General features: G+C 38.7%; 1 protein-coding gene across 1 annotated transcript in view; it reads left to right on the plus strand.

Annotated features, from left to right (window-relative positions):
• Positions 1-14,550, plus strand: part of LPCAT1 (lysophosphatidylcholine acyltransferase 1) — a 200,305-nt gene extending 185,755 nt beyond the window's left edge. The window contains exon 14 of the mRNA XM_089674823.1: positions 8,528-14,550. Within this exon, the coding sequence (XP_089530949.1) occupies positions 8,528-8,715 (188 nt within the window). The 3' untranslated portion in view covers positions 8,716-14,550. The remainder of the gene's footprint in view (positions 1-8,527) is intronic.
• Positions 14,551-15,202: the final 652 nt, after the last annotated feature.

A 15,202-nucleotide genomic window follows, 5' to 3' on the forward strand; every position in this document is an offset into this window, starting at 1 on the left:
CAGGTAAAAAAAGTGCATTTATTATTATTTTTCTTGGAGCCTTACAGCATTGCAACAGTGATCTCCAGTATGCGGGTGCAATGTCTGGATCAAGCCCATATCGTACCTCTGATACGGACAGACAGTTACTGAAATCTAGGAAGCTCAACGGACTACGAGATTGCTCAACATTGGGGGAGATGTGCTGGATGCTCAACATGTTGCACCCTAAGTATGGGTGTAACATGTTGAGAAAGGTGAACTTATCATTTAAGTTAGCCCAGTTATATTATATCTTTTCTTCATTACCTGGTAATTGTAATACACTGTTCTAGTGTCTTCAAGGTGTACTGCTGATTTATCCTCATGGAACTTCTTTAGGTCTGAGAACTTGTTTCCTTTCTAGGATTAATGTAATTAGTTGTGGTTATAAAAAAATCAAAGGCTTAATTAATGGGTAGACGTGTTGCTGCAGGCACTAGTGAATACAGATATAATCTGCACCTGTACTATATTACATAATATTTAATGTAACCTAATAAACTGCAAAGTGCTTCACTATGTTTAAAGACCAGTGTGCATGTATAATAATTTGACTGAAATACAAATATACACTGTAAATAATATTGCATAATTAAAGGTTTCTTAGATGTACTATATCTTGTACTCAGGAGACCAAAGAGCATATCTGGCTGAACTCTCGTTATTATCCAGCTTTCTCTTTCCTCTAACATTTTTGTTTAACCACTTGCCGAATGCGCTATAGATGAATGATGGCTACAGTGCGGTCGTCCAGCTCTGGGAGGGCGTCCTATGACGTCCTCCCAGAATGGCTTATGCTGCGGCACGCACCTGACACTCTGTGATTGCTGTGTTTTTTGGACACAGCTGATCACCTGGTAAACACACTTGCCGGTTATCAGCAGCACTTTCCTCACACTGTAACAGTGTGAGGAAAGTACTGCTGATAACCAGCTTATGTGAAGGGAGACATCATCAAGGATAATCGGTGCCCTGATTAACAGTGCACCTCCAACCGGGCCCATCAGTGCTGCCTATTATTGCCAATCCGTGCCCAACAGTGCTGTCAGTCAGTGCCACCTGTCAGTGCTGCGTATCAGGACCCTTCAGTGCTGCATTTAAGTGCAAACTCATCAGTGCACATCAGTGCAGCCTCATCAGCGCACATCAGTGAAGGAGAAAAATTACCCTTTTGCAAAATTTTAGAATAGAAACTTTAAAAAACATTTTTTTCTACATTTTCTGTCTTTTTTTTTTCTCTTTTGTTTAGCAAAAAATAAAAACCCCAGTGGTGATTAAATACCACCAAAATAAACCTCTTTGTGTGAAAAAAATGTATATGGGTACAGTGTTGCATGACCGTGCATTTGTCATTCAAAGTGCGACACTGCTGAAAGCTGAAAATTGGCCTGGGCAGGAAGGGGGTGAAAGTGCCCAGTAGGCAAGTGCTTAAAAACAGGTAATTTCTGTCAGTAATATAGATTTTTTTTTTTTTTTTTTTAAATCAGAGACAAAACGACTAGATTTCTGGGTATGGATGCACATTGGGTGGGCAAAGTACAGGTTTGATTTAACAATGAAATGCAGGTAGACATGGTATGCAGTCACCCCCTGCACTGCACTAGTTGTTGAGAGTTGCATACGCCCATAATTAAGAAAGCAACATTACATACACATTTTTGAGGCCACACAATGTGCAGATAAATTATTTTTTTGGCACCTGATGAAAGTGACAACTATCTTAATTTTGCAAATGAATTCCTTAACGCATACAGTCAGGTCCATAAATATTGGGACATAGACACAATTCTAACATTTTTGGCTCTATACACCACCACAATGGATTTGAAATGAAACGAACAAGATGTGCTTTAACTGCAGACTGTCAGCTTTAATTTGAGGTATTTACATCCAAATCAGGTGAACGGTGTAGGAATTACAACAGTTTGCATATGTGCCTCCCACTTGTTAAGGGACCAAAAGTAATGGGACAATTGGCTTCTCAGCTGTTCCATGGCCAGGTGTGTGTTATTCCCTCATTATCCCAATTACAATGAGCAGATAAAAGGTCCAGAGTTCATTTCAAGTGTGCTATTTGCATTTGGAATCTGTTGCTGTCAACTCTCAAGATGAGATCCAAAGAGCTGTCACTATCAGTGAAGCAAGCCATCATTAGGCTGAAAAAACAAAACAAACCCATCAGAGAGATAGCAAAAACATTACGACTAGCCAAAACAACTGTTTGGAACATTCTTAGAAAGAAGGAACGCAACGGTGAGCTCAGCAACACCAAAAGACCCGGAAGACCATGGAAAACACCAGTTGTGGATGACCGAAGAATTATTTCCCAGGTGAAGAAAACACCCTTCACAACAGTTGGCCAGATCAAGAACACTCTCCAGGAGGTAGGTGTATGTGTGTCAAAGTCAACAATCAAGAGAAGACTTCCCCAGAGTGAATACAGAGGGTTTACCACAAGATGTAAACCATTGGTGAGCCTCACAAACAGGAAGGCCAGATTAGAGTTTGCCAAACGACATCTAAAAAAGCCTTCACAGTTCTGGAACAACATCCTATGGACAGATGAGACCAAGATCAACTTGTACCAGAGTGCTGGGAAGAGAAGAGTATGGAGAAGGAAAGGAACTGCTCATGATCCTAAGCATACCACCTCATCAGTGAAGCATGGTGGTGGTAGTGTCATGGCGTGGGCATGTATGGCTGCCAATGGAACTGGTTCTCTTGTATTTATTGATGATGTGACTGCTGACAAAAGCAGCAGGATGAATTCTGAAGTGTTTCGGGCAATATTATCTGCTCATATTCAGCCAAATGCTTCCGAACTCATTGGATACCGCTTCACAGTGCAGATGGACAATGACCCAAAGCATACTGCAAAAGCAACCAAAGAGTTTTTTAAGGGAAAGAAGTGGAATGTTATGCAATGGCCAAGTAAATCACCTGACCTGAATCCGATTGAGCATGCATTTCACTTGCTGAAGACAAAACTGAAGGGGAAATGCCCCAAGAACAAGCAGGAACTGAAGACAGTTGCAGTAGAGGCCTGGCAGAGCATCACCAGGGATGAAACCCAGCGTCTGGTGATGTCTATGCGTTCCAGACTTCAGGCTGTAATTGACTGCAAAGGATTTGCAACCAAGTATTTAAAAAGTGAAAGTTTGATTTATGATTATTATTCTGTCCCATTACTTTTGGTCCCTTAACAAGTGGGATGCACATATGCAAACTGTTGTAATTCCTACACCGTTCACCTGATTTGGATGTAAATACCCTCAAATTAAAGCTGACAGTCTGCAGTTAAAGCACATCTTGTTAATTTCATTTCAAATCCATTGTGGTGGTGTATAGAGCCAAAAATGTTAGAATTGTGTCGATGTCCCAATATTTATGGACCTGACTGTATAGTGACCATAATCATTTTGTTTTCATTGCATGAGACTCACAACAGTCTTCACAGAGATGAAGGAAATTTCCAGTTAATTTTACCGACCATACATGCTGTATGAGCAGCACATTTGGGTCAGTTCACTAAAGGTTACCGCATGCAATAACACGATCACATGACTCATTCGCATAAATTATCACATGAGATAATAGTCAATTCATCAAAGTAAATTATCAAATGTGAGGTAATTTACTGCAAAAATATTAGATAAATCATTAAGCACTTGCTCTCCAGAGGATTCCCCCCCCCCCCTTCCTGACTAGGCCATTTTGTGCAATACGGTGCTGCGTTACTTTAACTGACAATCGCGCGATCATGCAACGCTGCACTCAAATGACATTTACATCCTTTTTTTTCCCCACAAATAGAGCTTTCTTTCAGTGGTAATTGATTGCCTCTGCATTTTTTTATTTTTTGCGCTATAAATCATAAACAACGACAAACATGTCCAGTAAAAAAATTTTAAAAATCTAATTACGTCATAAATTTAGGCCAAAAATATATTCTGATACACGTTTTTGCTAAAAAAAAAAAATCCCAATATGTGTAAATTAATTGGTTTTCCGTTAAAGTTATAGCGTCTACAAATGGCAGTATACTGTATATACTGGAATTTTTTTTTTTTTGTAACTAGTAATGGTGGCAATCAGCGATTTATAGCAGGACTGCGGCGGTCATTCTGACACTGGGGGAACTGACTTGGTGTCACTGACATCCCCAGTGACACCAATATAGTGATCAGTGCTAATAAAAAGCACTGACACTGTACTAATTGCACTGGGCAGGAAGAGGTTAACATCTGGAGCTGTTAGCTGTGTGCTATTTTACTGTGTGTGTGCTTAACACTGTAAACACACTGCTATGCAGAGCCATACAAAGCAGTGTGCAGGAGCTGACAAGAGAGATCTGTGATGTCTATACACAGGTCTCTCCCCCGTCGGTGATACTCGGCGATCGCTGGGTGCCGGCGGGAAATCACCGGCTGAGACCCAGTGATTTGACAGCTGAGGCCGCAAATGGCGGCGTGGGGAACTGCAAAATCATGTGTGTATTTACGTGATTTTGCGCACCCATGCCGCCCCGTAGAAGTATGTCTGCTATAGGGCAGCGCGGAAGCGATTAAAGTCAATTCATTAAAGACACACACATTCGTTATTTATCAGGTGTTTGCTGGCGATATTTTAGAAATGTACAAAATAACAATTTGAGTAACTCTGTATACTTTTCACTTTCTGGCCAGTGCAATGTATCAGTGTAAAAATGTTCTCTTCGCTCAGGAAGAGGGAGATCATTTTGTGAATGAAAGAACACTACAGTGTTTTCCTAGTTTCACAATATTGCTGTGTGCATTCTGATGTAATGTTAGCCTGCAAAAAAAAAAAAATTGTGAAAAAAACAACACCAAAAATAACACAAAATTTAAGTGCTAAATATTGCAAAACATAAATATTTGACGCATTTGGTAAATAACACATGGCTTTTAGTGAATTGATTACCTTTGAAATAAATACTGCATGCGTTATTTTAACTCAAAAATTCATGTGATATTTATCGCTTGGTGAATTGACCTCATAGTGATCTAAGCAGACAAGCACAGCCCATCCACATAGGGTGGCATGCAGGAAAATTTTCATTTATTAAATCCTCTATGCTAGCCATACATTAAAAATAAACTGCTTTCATGTAATAAAATTCAATGATCCACAGTACTCTTTTCAATGTGGTTTCCAGCATATCCTAATTTCCATAAACTGAGCCACTAAAACTGTGGTGTAAATGCTTTCAAAGGACATTTTGATTGATTTCCAAAGCAGGAAACAACTGAGTGGCAGATTGCTGTGGACCACTCACTTCCACACTTTTTTCAAATGGCTGAAAGAAAGCTTCCAGTATTTCTATGAAATTGTCATCTTGGTCAGCTTTAGGCCTCTAATTTATAATGTCTAGAGGGGAAGGGATAGCGACATATTGCTGAAATTATAAATCCTCCTTTAAGTCTGTGGCAGAGCCTTATGGTACCCAGAATTGGAAAATGGGTGATATATGAAGACTGCTAAAATAAAGTCATTGTGTATAGCAACAAGTCTGAATCATTGTTTCATGTTAACATGGACTGCAGGAATGATATGTAGAAGATGACTAGTTGCTATTGTCAACAAAAATGTTTTTCTGTAGTACTCATACCTGGTCCATAAGTGATTCCACAGAGGTTCCTATGAATATGCAGTGGATGTAGATACTCCCAATTCAAGCATTGTTTGCAATAATATGGCCCTCTGTAACCATCCTAGTAGGTATAAAAAAGTTAACCATTTATTAGAGCCATTCATTAAAACCCCAAGAGATTTTTTGACCTGTTGGAAAATCCTATTAGCGATGCTAAATCCTTCCCTTTTCTGTTCAGAATGTTGAATCGTTTAAGGCAGGCCATACATGGAGTAAATTTCTTTCCTGCAGCCATGGGACAGTGTTGATAGAGGAATCCCTCCCATTCAGCCATTGTATGCTCATGGGGAGGGGGGGGTGGGGGAATGCGGGGGAAGCCATCCCCACTGGGAGAAGACAGTGATTATTGCTAGAGGCCATACCAGATCAACTTTGGTACATTCAGCCTGCCCATATGTGGTTCGAATCTCAGTCGGTTCCTGCTGAAGTGGTCGAGATTTGAACCGTCTATGGTCAGCTTAACCACTAGGGGACCGCCCACAGTACATATACTGCGGCAAGGCAACCCCTGTGCGCAGGATCACGTTTATAAACATCATCCTGATTTCGGGGTAGGGGGCGAGCGACCGCCCTACCCGTGGCACCGATCGCGGCCATGGGTGTCAGTCACTGGGTCCCGGCTGGTGATTACCCTCTGGCGCCAGCAAACACTGACAGGGAGCACAGCTACATTTTCAATGGAACTCTCCTCCCTGTCTGTTTTCAGCACACTGCTCCGAATTGCTGAGTTCAGCTTTCCAGATGATTGTGTAACTGTGAAGAACACACCCCCCTACCCCCTAGTAAAACACTCCCCTCACACAGTTAACCCTTTGAATGCATTCTAATGTTAACCCCTTCCTCCCCAGTGCCATTAGTACAGTGTCAGTTCTTTTCTTTTTTTTTTTTTTTGCACTGATCACTGTATTGGTGTCACTGGGGATGTCAGTGACCCCAAGTCAGTTCCCCCCAGTGTCAGAATGTCCGCCGCAGTCCCGCCATAAGTCGCTGATCAACGCTATTATTACTTTTTTTGTTTATAGCAGCAAAAATAAAAAGCACACAGGTGATCAAATACCACCAAAAGAAAGCTGTATTTGTGTGAAAAAAGGACCATATTGCATGACCGCAAAATTGTCAGTTAAACTAGTGTAGTGCTGTATAGCAAAAAAATGGTGTAAATTGCAGTATCTATACCATAGTTTGTAGACGCAATAACTTTCACACAAAGCAATTAATATACACTTATTAGGATTTTTTTTTACCAAAAACATGTAGCAGAATACATTTTGGCCTAAAATTATAACTAACTTTGAGTTTACTATATATTTTTTATTGCCAAAAGTAAAAAATATTGTTTTTCTTCAAAATGTTATGTCTTTTTTTGATTATAGCGCAAAAAATAAAAAGCGCACATGTGATCAAATACCAGCAAAAGAAAGCTCTATTTGTGTGAAAAAAAGGACGTAAATTTAATTTGGGTGCAGCATTGCATGACCGCGCAATTATCAGTTGAATTAGTGCAGCGCCAAGTAGCAAAAAGAGGCCTGGTCATTAAGGGGGTTAAATCCTCTGGAGGGCAAGTGGTTAAGGTATTGCACAGGTGCCAACATGAATGTTTGCTAATTATTTAGGTGGGTCCTGATTCGACTGTAGAGCAATCCGTTTAAGAATGAGCAGATATCTGACTGCCTAGCATTCCATGGGAGATATCTAAAGATGTCTATTGTCTTTCCCTACCCTACAGCTTAAGGCTGACAAGAGGATAGACAGCAACAAAGGCATAATCCATCCAGCTTAAGCTATCTTGCTGGATGAAAACAATTTTGTAGAGTTGTATGGAGAGAGAGAAGACCAGTGAAGCGTTGTTACCAATGAGCAAAAAAAGCATAGCCAGTGTTTGAATAAAGCACAGTTGGTAACTAATCTATTGTGATATCTGTTTTTGAGTTCCTGTATTTGCATAACAGCTGTGTGCATGTTGAGTGTGGGGAAAGGGGGTACCACTCTGTTTTTTGTGGGTTTTTTTTATTCATTGTATAATATAGAGACTGCAACATGAGGCACTGTAACGCCCACTGAAAGGTGGGCAGAACACACAAAATTCCCAAGTGGACATGGACAGAGCACATGTAAGCAAAAGAGTTAAAAACACTATAGCATTCCTTTAAGGTGTAGTGTAAAGCAGCTCCCTCTGACACATTGATACTTGCCTCTGGAGCGTCCCCTTGCCTCATTGTCCTTTATCACAGTCAGCACAAAATACCTGGTACTTCTAGGGTGTGAAGGTGCAAGTGACGACTTCCCATGACAAAGTAGGTGAGCATTTTCACATGACAGGGACCAGGCCGCTGCTCTCTAAGCTCTGGCACCATCTGGTATTTCTGACCTGTAAGCAGAAATATATAGGGCCTGTTATCTCCTTCTAAAAATACAAGTACTAATACAAGTACTGGGCAGCACAGTGGCTAAATGGTTAGCACTTCTGCCTGGCAGTACTATGGTCGCTGGTTCGAATCCCAACCCCGGCACCACCTGCCTGGAGTTCGCATGTTCTCCCTGTGACTGCGTGGGTTTCCTCCGGGTACTCCGGTTTTCTCCCACACTCCAAAATACATGCTGTTAGGTTAATTGGCTCCTGTCTAAATTGGCCCTAGTATGTATATGTATGAATGTGAGTTAGGAACCTTAGATTGTACGCTCCTTGAGGGTTAGGGACTGATGTGACTGTACAATATATGTATGTAAAGCGCTGCATAAATTGACGGCGCTATATAAGTACCTGAAATAAATTAAAAAAAATAAAATAAAGTACTAACTTGCATGTCTGTTTTTTTTTTTTTTTTTTTTTTCTAGAGGACTTCAACAGATTTGCAGAACTGAACCCCAGTTTTGCCGAAGACTATATTTATCCAAATATGGTGGACTCTGAAACTCTTCTAAACAGCCCTTCTCCCAATGCTCCAAATGGCTTCTGTACTGATTTCACACCTGATGACATGGAAGAGACACAGTACCACAGGGATCAAAAGAAAACAAACTAAATCGGGACCTACTTCTCCCTCTCCTGGTGAGGGGCTTATGTGTATTGTACCTCTGAATATATTTAGACTCATCTATACACAGTAGTCTTTTGTTTGTGACAATTTCCATTTTTTGCCCAGCTTTCATCTATTTTATCGTCTTTATTACAATCATAAGGTGTTTAAATTGCAGAAATTGCGAGTGATCTATACTCACTGTGTACTGAAAAATAAACAACTGTCATCAAAAAAATCTTACAAAAGTGCCTTTTTCTATGATGGATTCACTGGCTGCTTTCTGACTGACTGACATTCTATGATTAGGTAGTCCCTCCATGCTTTAAAAGTGGATTATGAAAGATAAGGGTCCACCTTGCTTTAAAGTCATAGGGACAAGAGGTCTGTCATTTTCTAGTTATTACTTTGTAAGTTTTTTTGATACATGTTGTGTTGGGATATATATTTAGTCTGCTTTGCAAATAAATAGTTGCACCATTGTATAGCACTTAAGAAATGTGATATTGTATGAATTTTGGTGTGCAGAATTATATTTCATGGACCAATAAACTTAAAATAGGGTTTTTCCCCAAAATTGTTTACAGTCATGGACAGATAAAGTTTTAATAGTGAAAAAAAAAATCAGAGACAAAGATAACTTTGGGGAAAATTAAAGCTAAATTCCAGGCAAATGGCTTAAAACACCTTTAAAATACATATATGAGAGCTGTATTACCTGCCAAAGGACTTTATCTCTATTGATTCAGTCTTGCCAATGGACGTGTATTTCTGTCCATTCAGCACAACCAGCCTAGTGACCTGACTTTTTCTCTGTTGCAGTTAAGCAACACAGGTTGATCACCTGCCTTCCCCATGTCTATGATTGGAGAGTGAATGGGCAAAGAGAGACTGAAGAGGCCAGCCCCTGTTCTCTCCACCTGTTGTCTAGTGCAGCCCCCCCCTCAAAGTCTGAGTGCTGCTGTGGAGAGGATTCCAAGAGAGTGAATTCATTTTACAATTCATGCATTTATTTTTAAAAATTCATAACTGCATTCATTAGTGTTTTTTTAATATCTTCCTAGAGTCCAACGTTAAGATTTTCCTTACCTTAGCTGGTTTCCTTTCTAATAAGTACTAATAACTGGAAGACAATGTGGAATAATAAGCCACGTAATAGGTTACAGTAAATACAATATCAGCAGTGAAGATTTCTGTAGTTTTACATTTGCAAATGAGAACATTCTTTCAGATAAATATATCAATTTAATTAATATAATTAAGTTTATTGGTCCTAAGAAAAATTCCCTTGCAAACATCCAGCGCGCACATAAACATTTAGCGTGTTTTCAATGATTTGTACAATGTGTGCATGTAGAACAGATGTTTTAACTGGTGTGGAATTTATAGTGCACTTTGGTGAATAGTTGTTTTAGGTCAATGTTTTTTGTGTTCATTTGTTGCAAAAGCAAACTTTTTTAAGTGACTCTTTTGTTCACTTTTATTACAATTCAGATATGTGTAGTATTATGAACAAAGCAACTATTTTGTAAATGGCAGGTTGATTACATCAATTGGAAGTCTTTCCTCTTGTATACTGGTATGTGTACACTCAAATATCCATGCTAAGTGTGCTCAGTAGGGTAAATTGTTTTCAGGTTTTCTCTTATCTCATGCTTGCTCTGTTTTGGAATTTTTTAAGAATTTCCAGAATTGTACTTCAAAACCAGCTCCACCTTTCCAATGAATTTGGTGCTCTAAATCATGAGAGCTTATTATAACCTTTGCAAAACAAGCATAGTATTGACTTTTGACTACCTGTGAAATCAAAGTGAACCTCTGCTTGCACACTAAAGTATATAGAAGCCGTAAAAGCACTTTAATACAAGCCCTCGTTCATCTCTATATCTATAAGCATTGTATAGAAATTCACTATTAATAAGGCAGCATCTGTGTTTGCTATTGGAGCCAATCTTGGTAGGCTGTCAGCCCTCTAATGTAAAAACAACCAGCAGGTTTTGTACGTTGTAGGGCCTGAATTCATATGTTTGGGGCATACATCTCTGAGTGTATACAGCTCTAAATGCTGGGATTTAATACGAATGGGCCAAATCGTCCATGTGCTTATAACCTTTGAAACTGAAACCCCACTTTAGAGTCTTGTTGTGATTTGTGGATTTTTGAGAAGGAATAACTCAACATTAAAAGCAGCTAGAGAGGTAATTGATGGCTTTTTTTCATGCTGCATTAATGTTTAAGATTATGTAAATTAAAGACCATATCTGATCACACGTGCACATTAAAGTAACCCTGTCAAAAAAGATGACTTATCTGGAAAAGGAATACTATATACTTACCTTTCCCAGGGGCCCATGTGTTAAAACATTGCTGCTGAAGATATTCTACACTTTCAGCTTTGTAGAATGAGCTCCCCCCTGCACGCTGTGGTCCCTTTCACTGATTAGGACATATGAGCAAAGATGGAAACCACTGTGTATCAAGGGGAGCAGTTATTCAAGCCACCCAAGGTGCAGAATATTTGTAATGGCCAGAGTGCTGCAATGCACTCCATTTCAGCACAGGACCAATAGAAAGGTTAGTCTATGACATCATCCTTACAGGTACAGTATGTCTTTTTAGTTTTGACCCTGCAGTGACAGGGTCACATAGTATATTCTCAATAACTACATGAGTTTTGAGTTATTGTAATATGACATTTTGATATTGCTTTCGTATTTTACTGCCTTGCTGAAGCATGTGACAGTAAATGTATTCAATATAGAATATATAGAAAGATGTAGTTCAGTGGTGTAATTCCCTGTACATGCAATAAAATAAATTGTGAAAAGTACCCTAAAATCATCTTCTAAATGCAGATCATATAATCCTTCTAACCTGCTTACAAAAGATGTTGCCTTGGAGAACAATCACTGCAAAGGCCCAAGTTGGTAATATGTGATATAGTTATATGATATGGAGGCAATATGCTTTGCAAAACACTTAATAGGGGCAACACAAGGAAGTACTGTGCTGTGTCTGCCTGTATAGATTAAGCAAGAGGCTGTGATGTAAGTGGAGGGTGCTGCCTTAAGTGCACTCTCTAAGCCATTGAAGCACCAGAAACTTAGTGCCTGATGTATGGAGAATGCTGACTGCTGAGCAATTCACATAAAAGCTAAGGCACATTGACTATGGGTAAGGATTGCTACCAAGTGTGGGGGGGGGGAAATGTGTCTTGACTTAACTTTATTACAGACTATTATGTACTACTGCTAATCAGGAGGCAGTCTGCATATGGGTAAATATAGATGCCCCCCAGAATTGTTTACATACTAAAAAGAGAACTTTTTTTTAACAATCAAATATTTGATCAAATTTACATTCAATTTATCACATTCAAATATATCAGGATAAACAGCCTGTGGATACCCTTTAAGAAACATTAATTCCATGTAATCATTATGTAGATGGATTTAAATAGCTGTGTCTTCATATCCTCTGCAGCAGTTAGCACAATTTAAGCTTCCCATTTATCACAATTTCAGGATATTGTGCAAGAACACAGGAAAAAAAAGCTCTCATTTGAAAAACATTTCACTATCCTACCTGATCTTCAAGCACCATATTCAGTAGAAAGGTGGAATTATGATTTAAAGACTAAATCTTCTGCTGCCTAAAGATGAACTCATTTCTTATCTGTTTTTGGCAGTGAATCTGATATTTAATAGTCCCCTAGTTGAATACAGAGCACCATACTGAGCAAAGAAAGGATGTACTGCAGCATCAAGAGGCCTTGGACTTCAAATAACAGGACTTTCTGCAGGTTGTAAAATCTTTTGATTGACTGAACAGATTTTTACATTTTCAATCAATCATTACACATTGATGTAACCGTTTTCAGAAGGACCACTCAAAATCAGAAGAAAATTTTATTTTTTCAAGACCTATATTTTTGAAGGGAGTACTCTATGATCCAAATTATCTTTGGAAATGGATGGGATTGTGTAAGGTAAAGATGTGGTGGTAAAAATATAAAAATGAGCCAAGTGCTGAATGCTAGGTGTCATAAAGTGCCAAATCAACCTGTTTATAAGAAACATCCCTTTGCCAGTGGCTTCCAGAGTATGATGAGGATAAGTATTTCCCCATAACTGCAGCTCTTGAGTCCTCGGGCCCCATTTGGTGGGGTCGTGTACACAACTGTGGAAATAAAAGTACTTGCATAGGAAGCAAAGACTTGGGGCATATTCTTGCAACACAGGTATGATCATGCACCTTACAGTGTCTACCATTCAGTGGTTGCTATTTTTATTACCAGTACATTTATGCTTTCAACACAAAGCACAGTGGACTTTGAAACAGTTGGCAGTATACAGACTGCAGCACTCCTTGGCTACCAGTTACAAATATTTTTGTTAGTACTTTGATGGAATTTGGAACAAGACTGGTAGCTATAGGCAACTTCATGTCCCTATTTGTAATCTAAAACAAGACACTTTTGCCGAATTAATTGTCAAAGGTCGGCCACCCATCTATATTTTCTTATAGGTAGATGATCTCTTTACTCCTTGTTTGTTATGCATTGAAATTAGTATTCTTTTGTAAATCCATACCATTTATTTTTCATTTATGTTCTTGATTCCTGGTACATTGCAGTTTTTTTCTTAGCTTTTAAAGATTAAACAAATATTCAAGCTTTGTATTTTAAAATTAAGGCACTTTTCCCTGTTAATTTAGAGGGAACTTCTGTTACAAAGGAAAACACCTTCTCAGAAGCTAGTGATCGAAGCTGCCATTTCCCAATTCATGGACCTCCTAATAGTTCACAGTAGCAATGGTTTAACCACACTGCACCAAAACTATTGAAGTCCATGAGTTCACACTACTTTCATCAAAATCTTCTGAGACCCGGTGTTCACTTCATTGACAAATTCCATGATTTTTATTTTTTTTATAGTAAAGGATGTTCTGATTGTGCTAAATGCTATGGTCCATGAATGTTTTACATTAAGATGTCAGTGAAGAAACCTCAGGTCGAACATGTGTGGATGCAGCAAGTGAAGTTTAAACGGGTCTTCATAAGCTGTGCTTTGATGGCTCTTCTGCAGTCCATTTACACATATTTTAATACATTCACCCTTTGGGTTTGACCATGAACATTCGTATGCAGTTGACTTTTACTGATTCCATGTTATTGCTATATAAGAGATCTCAATAACTTAAGTTTTCTTGAATCATTTTTCTTTCAGTTGTTACTGTGAATTTACTAGAAGAAATTAGTTAAGGTTTTTACTGTTGCCGATTTGTGGGTATTGGGAACTCTTTAGAGCTTGCTGTTGTATTACTCCTGAAAAAACTGTGTACTCGACTTTCTTAACATTCCCATTTCTTGCAAATCTAAGAGCACACACTTGAGCTGAACAAGTGATTTATTAAAAATGTGCCACTGTTTGATGGGTCCATTGATGTTCCTTTGACCTCAAATAGCTCAAGATGGAACGTGCTATTTGAATGAGGAATGGAGAACCCGGATAGGTGGCACCTACAAAAAATGTTTTACGTAGCAAGAAAAGAAAAACTAAATCATGTATAACTATATTTCTAATACACTTTCAATGTGTGCATTTCTATAAACTGCATATGTTTGTTTCTTACAGATTGGCATATTTAGTGTTGTGTATAGCTGTGCACAACTTATATAAAATTTTCTGTTACAAAGTATTTCTGCTGTATGGGAACACTTTGGAATTTTCATTCACTGTCTTTCTGTTTTTTAGATTTTGGGAATTTGAACTGATGCTAGTTTAATTACAGACTCTATTTAGCAGTTTATATGGCAAAAATAAAGTCCTATTTACAGTACTTTGCTTCAGGTTATTTAACCACACAACATAAAGTGGGGTGTTCTGATGTTAACTTGTTCCTGTTTTACTGGTTGTTAGTTCAGCAATATGTTTTAGCCTTTTTTAGGTTTGGTACAGATGAACAGATATGTTAAATCTTTATTCCAGCAGCAGTTCACAGATTTTTTAACTGATGTCTTAACTCCAGCTATGTGTCTAAGATGGCCCTGTTTTATTTTAGGTGGATTCCCAGTAAAGGATTTCCATACAGCTTCCTCATAGCACTATGAGGTGGTATAATCATGCTGTTCCCTTTACTCCAGGCCATTCTTAAGCTTCTGGTAATACTGCCACCCTAAACCCATAAAATGCAGGGTTTGAGCCCAGGCTTACACATACAGTTGTGTCCAAAATTATTCAACCCCCACTGAAATTGAGTGTTTTGGCCAGTTTGACATTGCTTTTGATCATTCAGTCATCTTGCTTACATTTACATTAAAGAGGCACTTGTAGGTCAGACAAATATAACATAACAGTTATAATGAAATAACCACAAATGTCTTTTCTGTGCTCACAGCATTATCAGTTTTATTCAACCCCCAAGTGACATTCAATCTTAGTACTTAGTACAGCATCCTTTTACAGTTATAACAGCTTTTAAACGTGAAGCA

Source organism: Staurois parvus, unplaced genomic scaffold (genome assembly GCF_062004578.1).
Source record: "Staurois parvus isolate SC_StPar_1 unplaced genomic scaffold, SC_StPar_1.0 ptg000153l, whole genome shotgun sequence".
NCBI lineage: Eukaryota > Metazoa > Chordata > Amphibia > Anura > Ranidae > Staurois > Staurois parvus.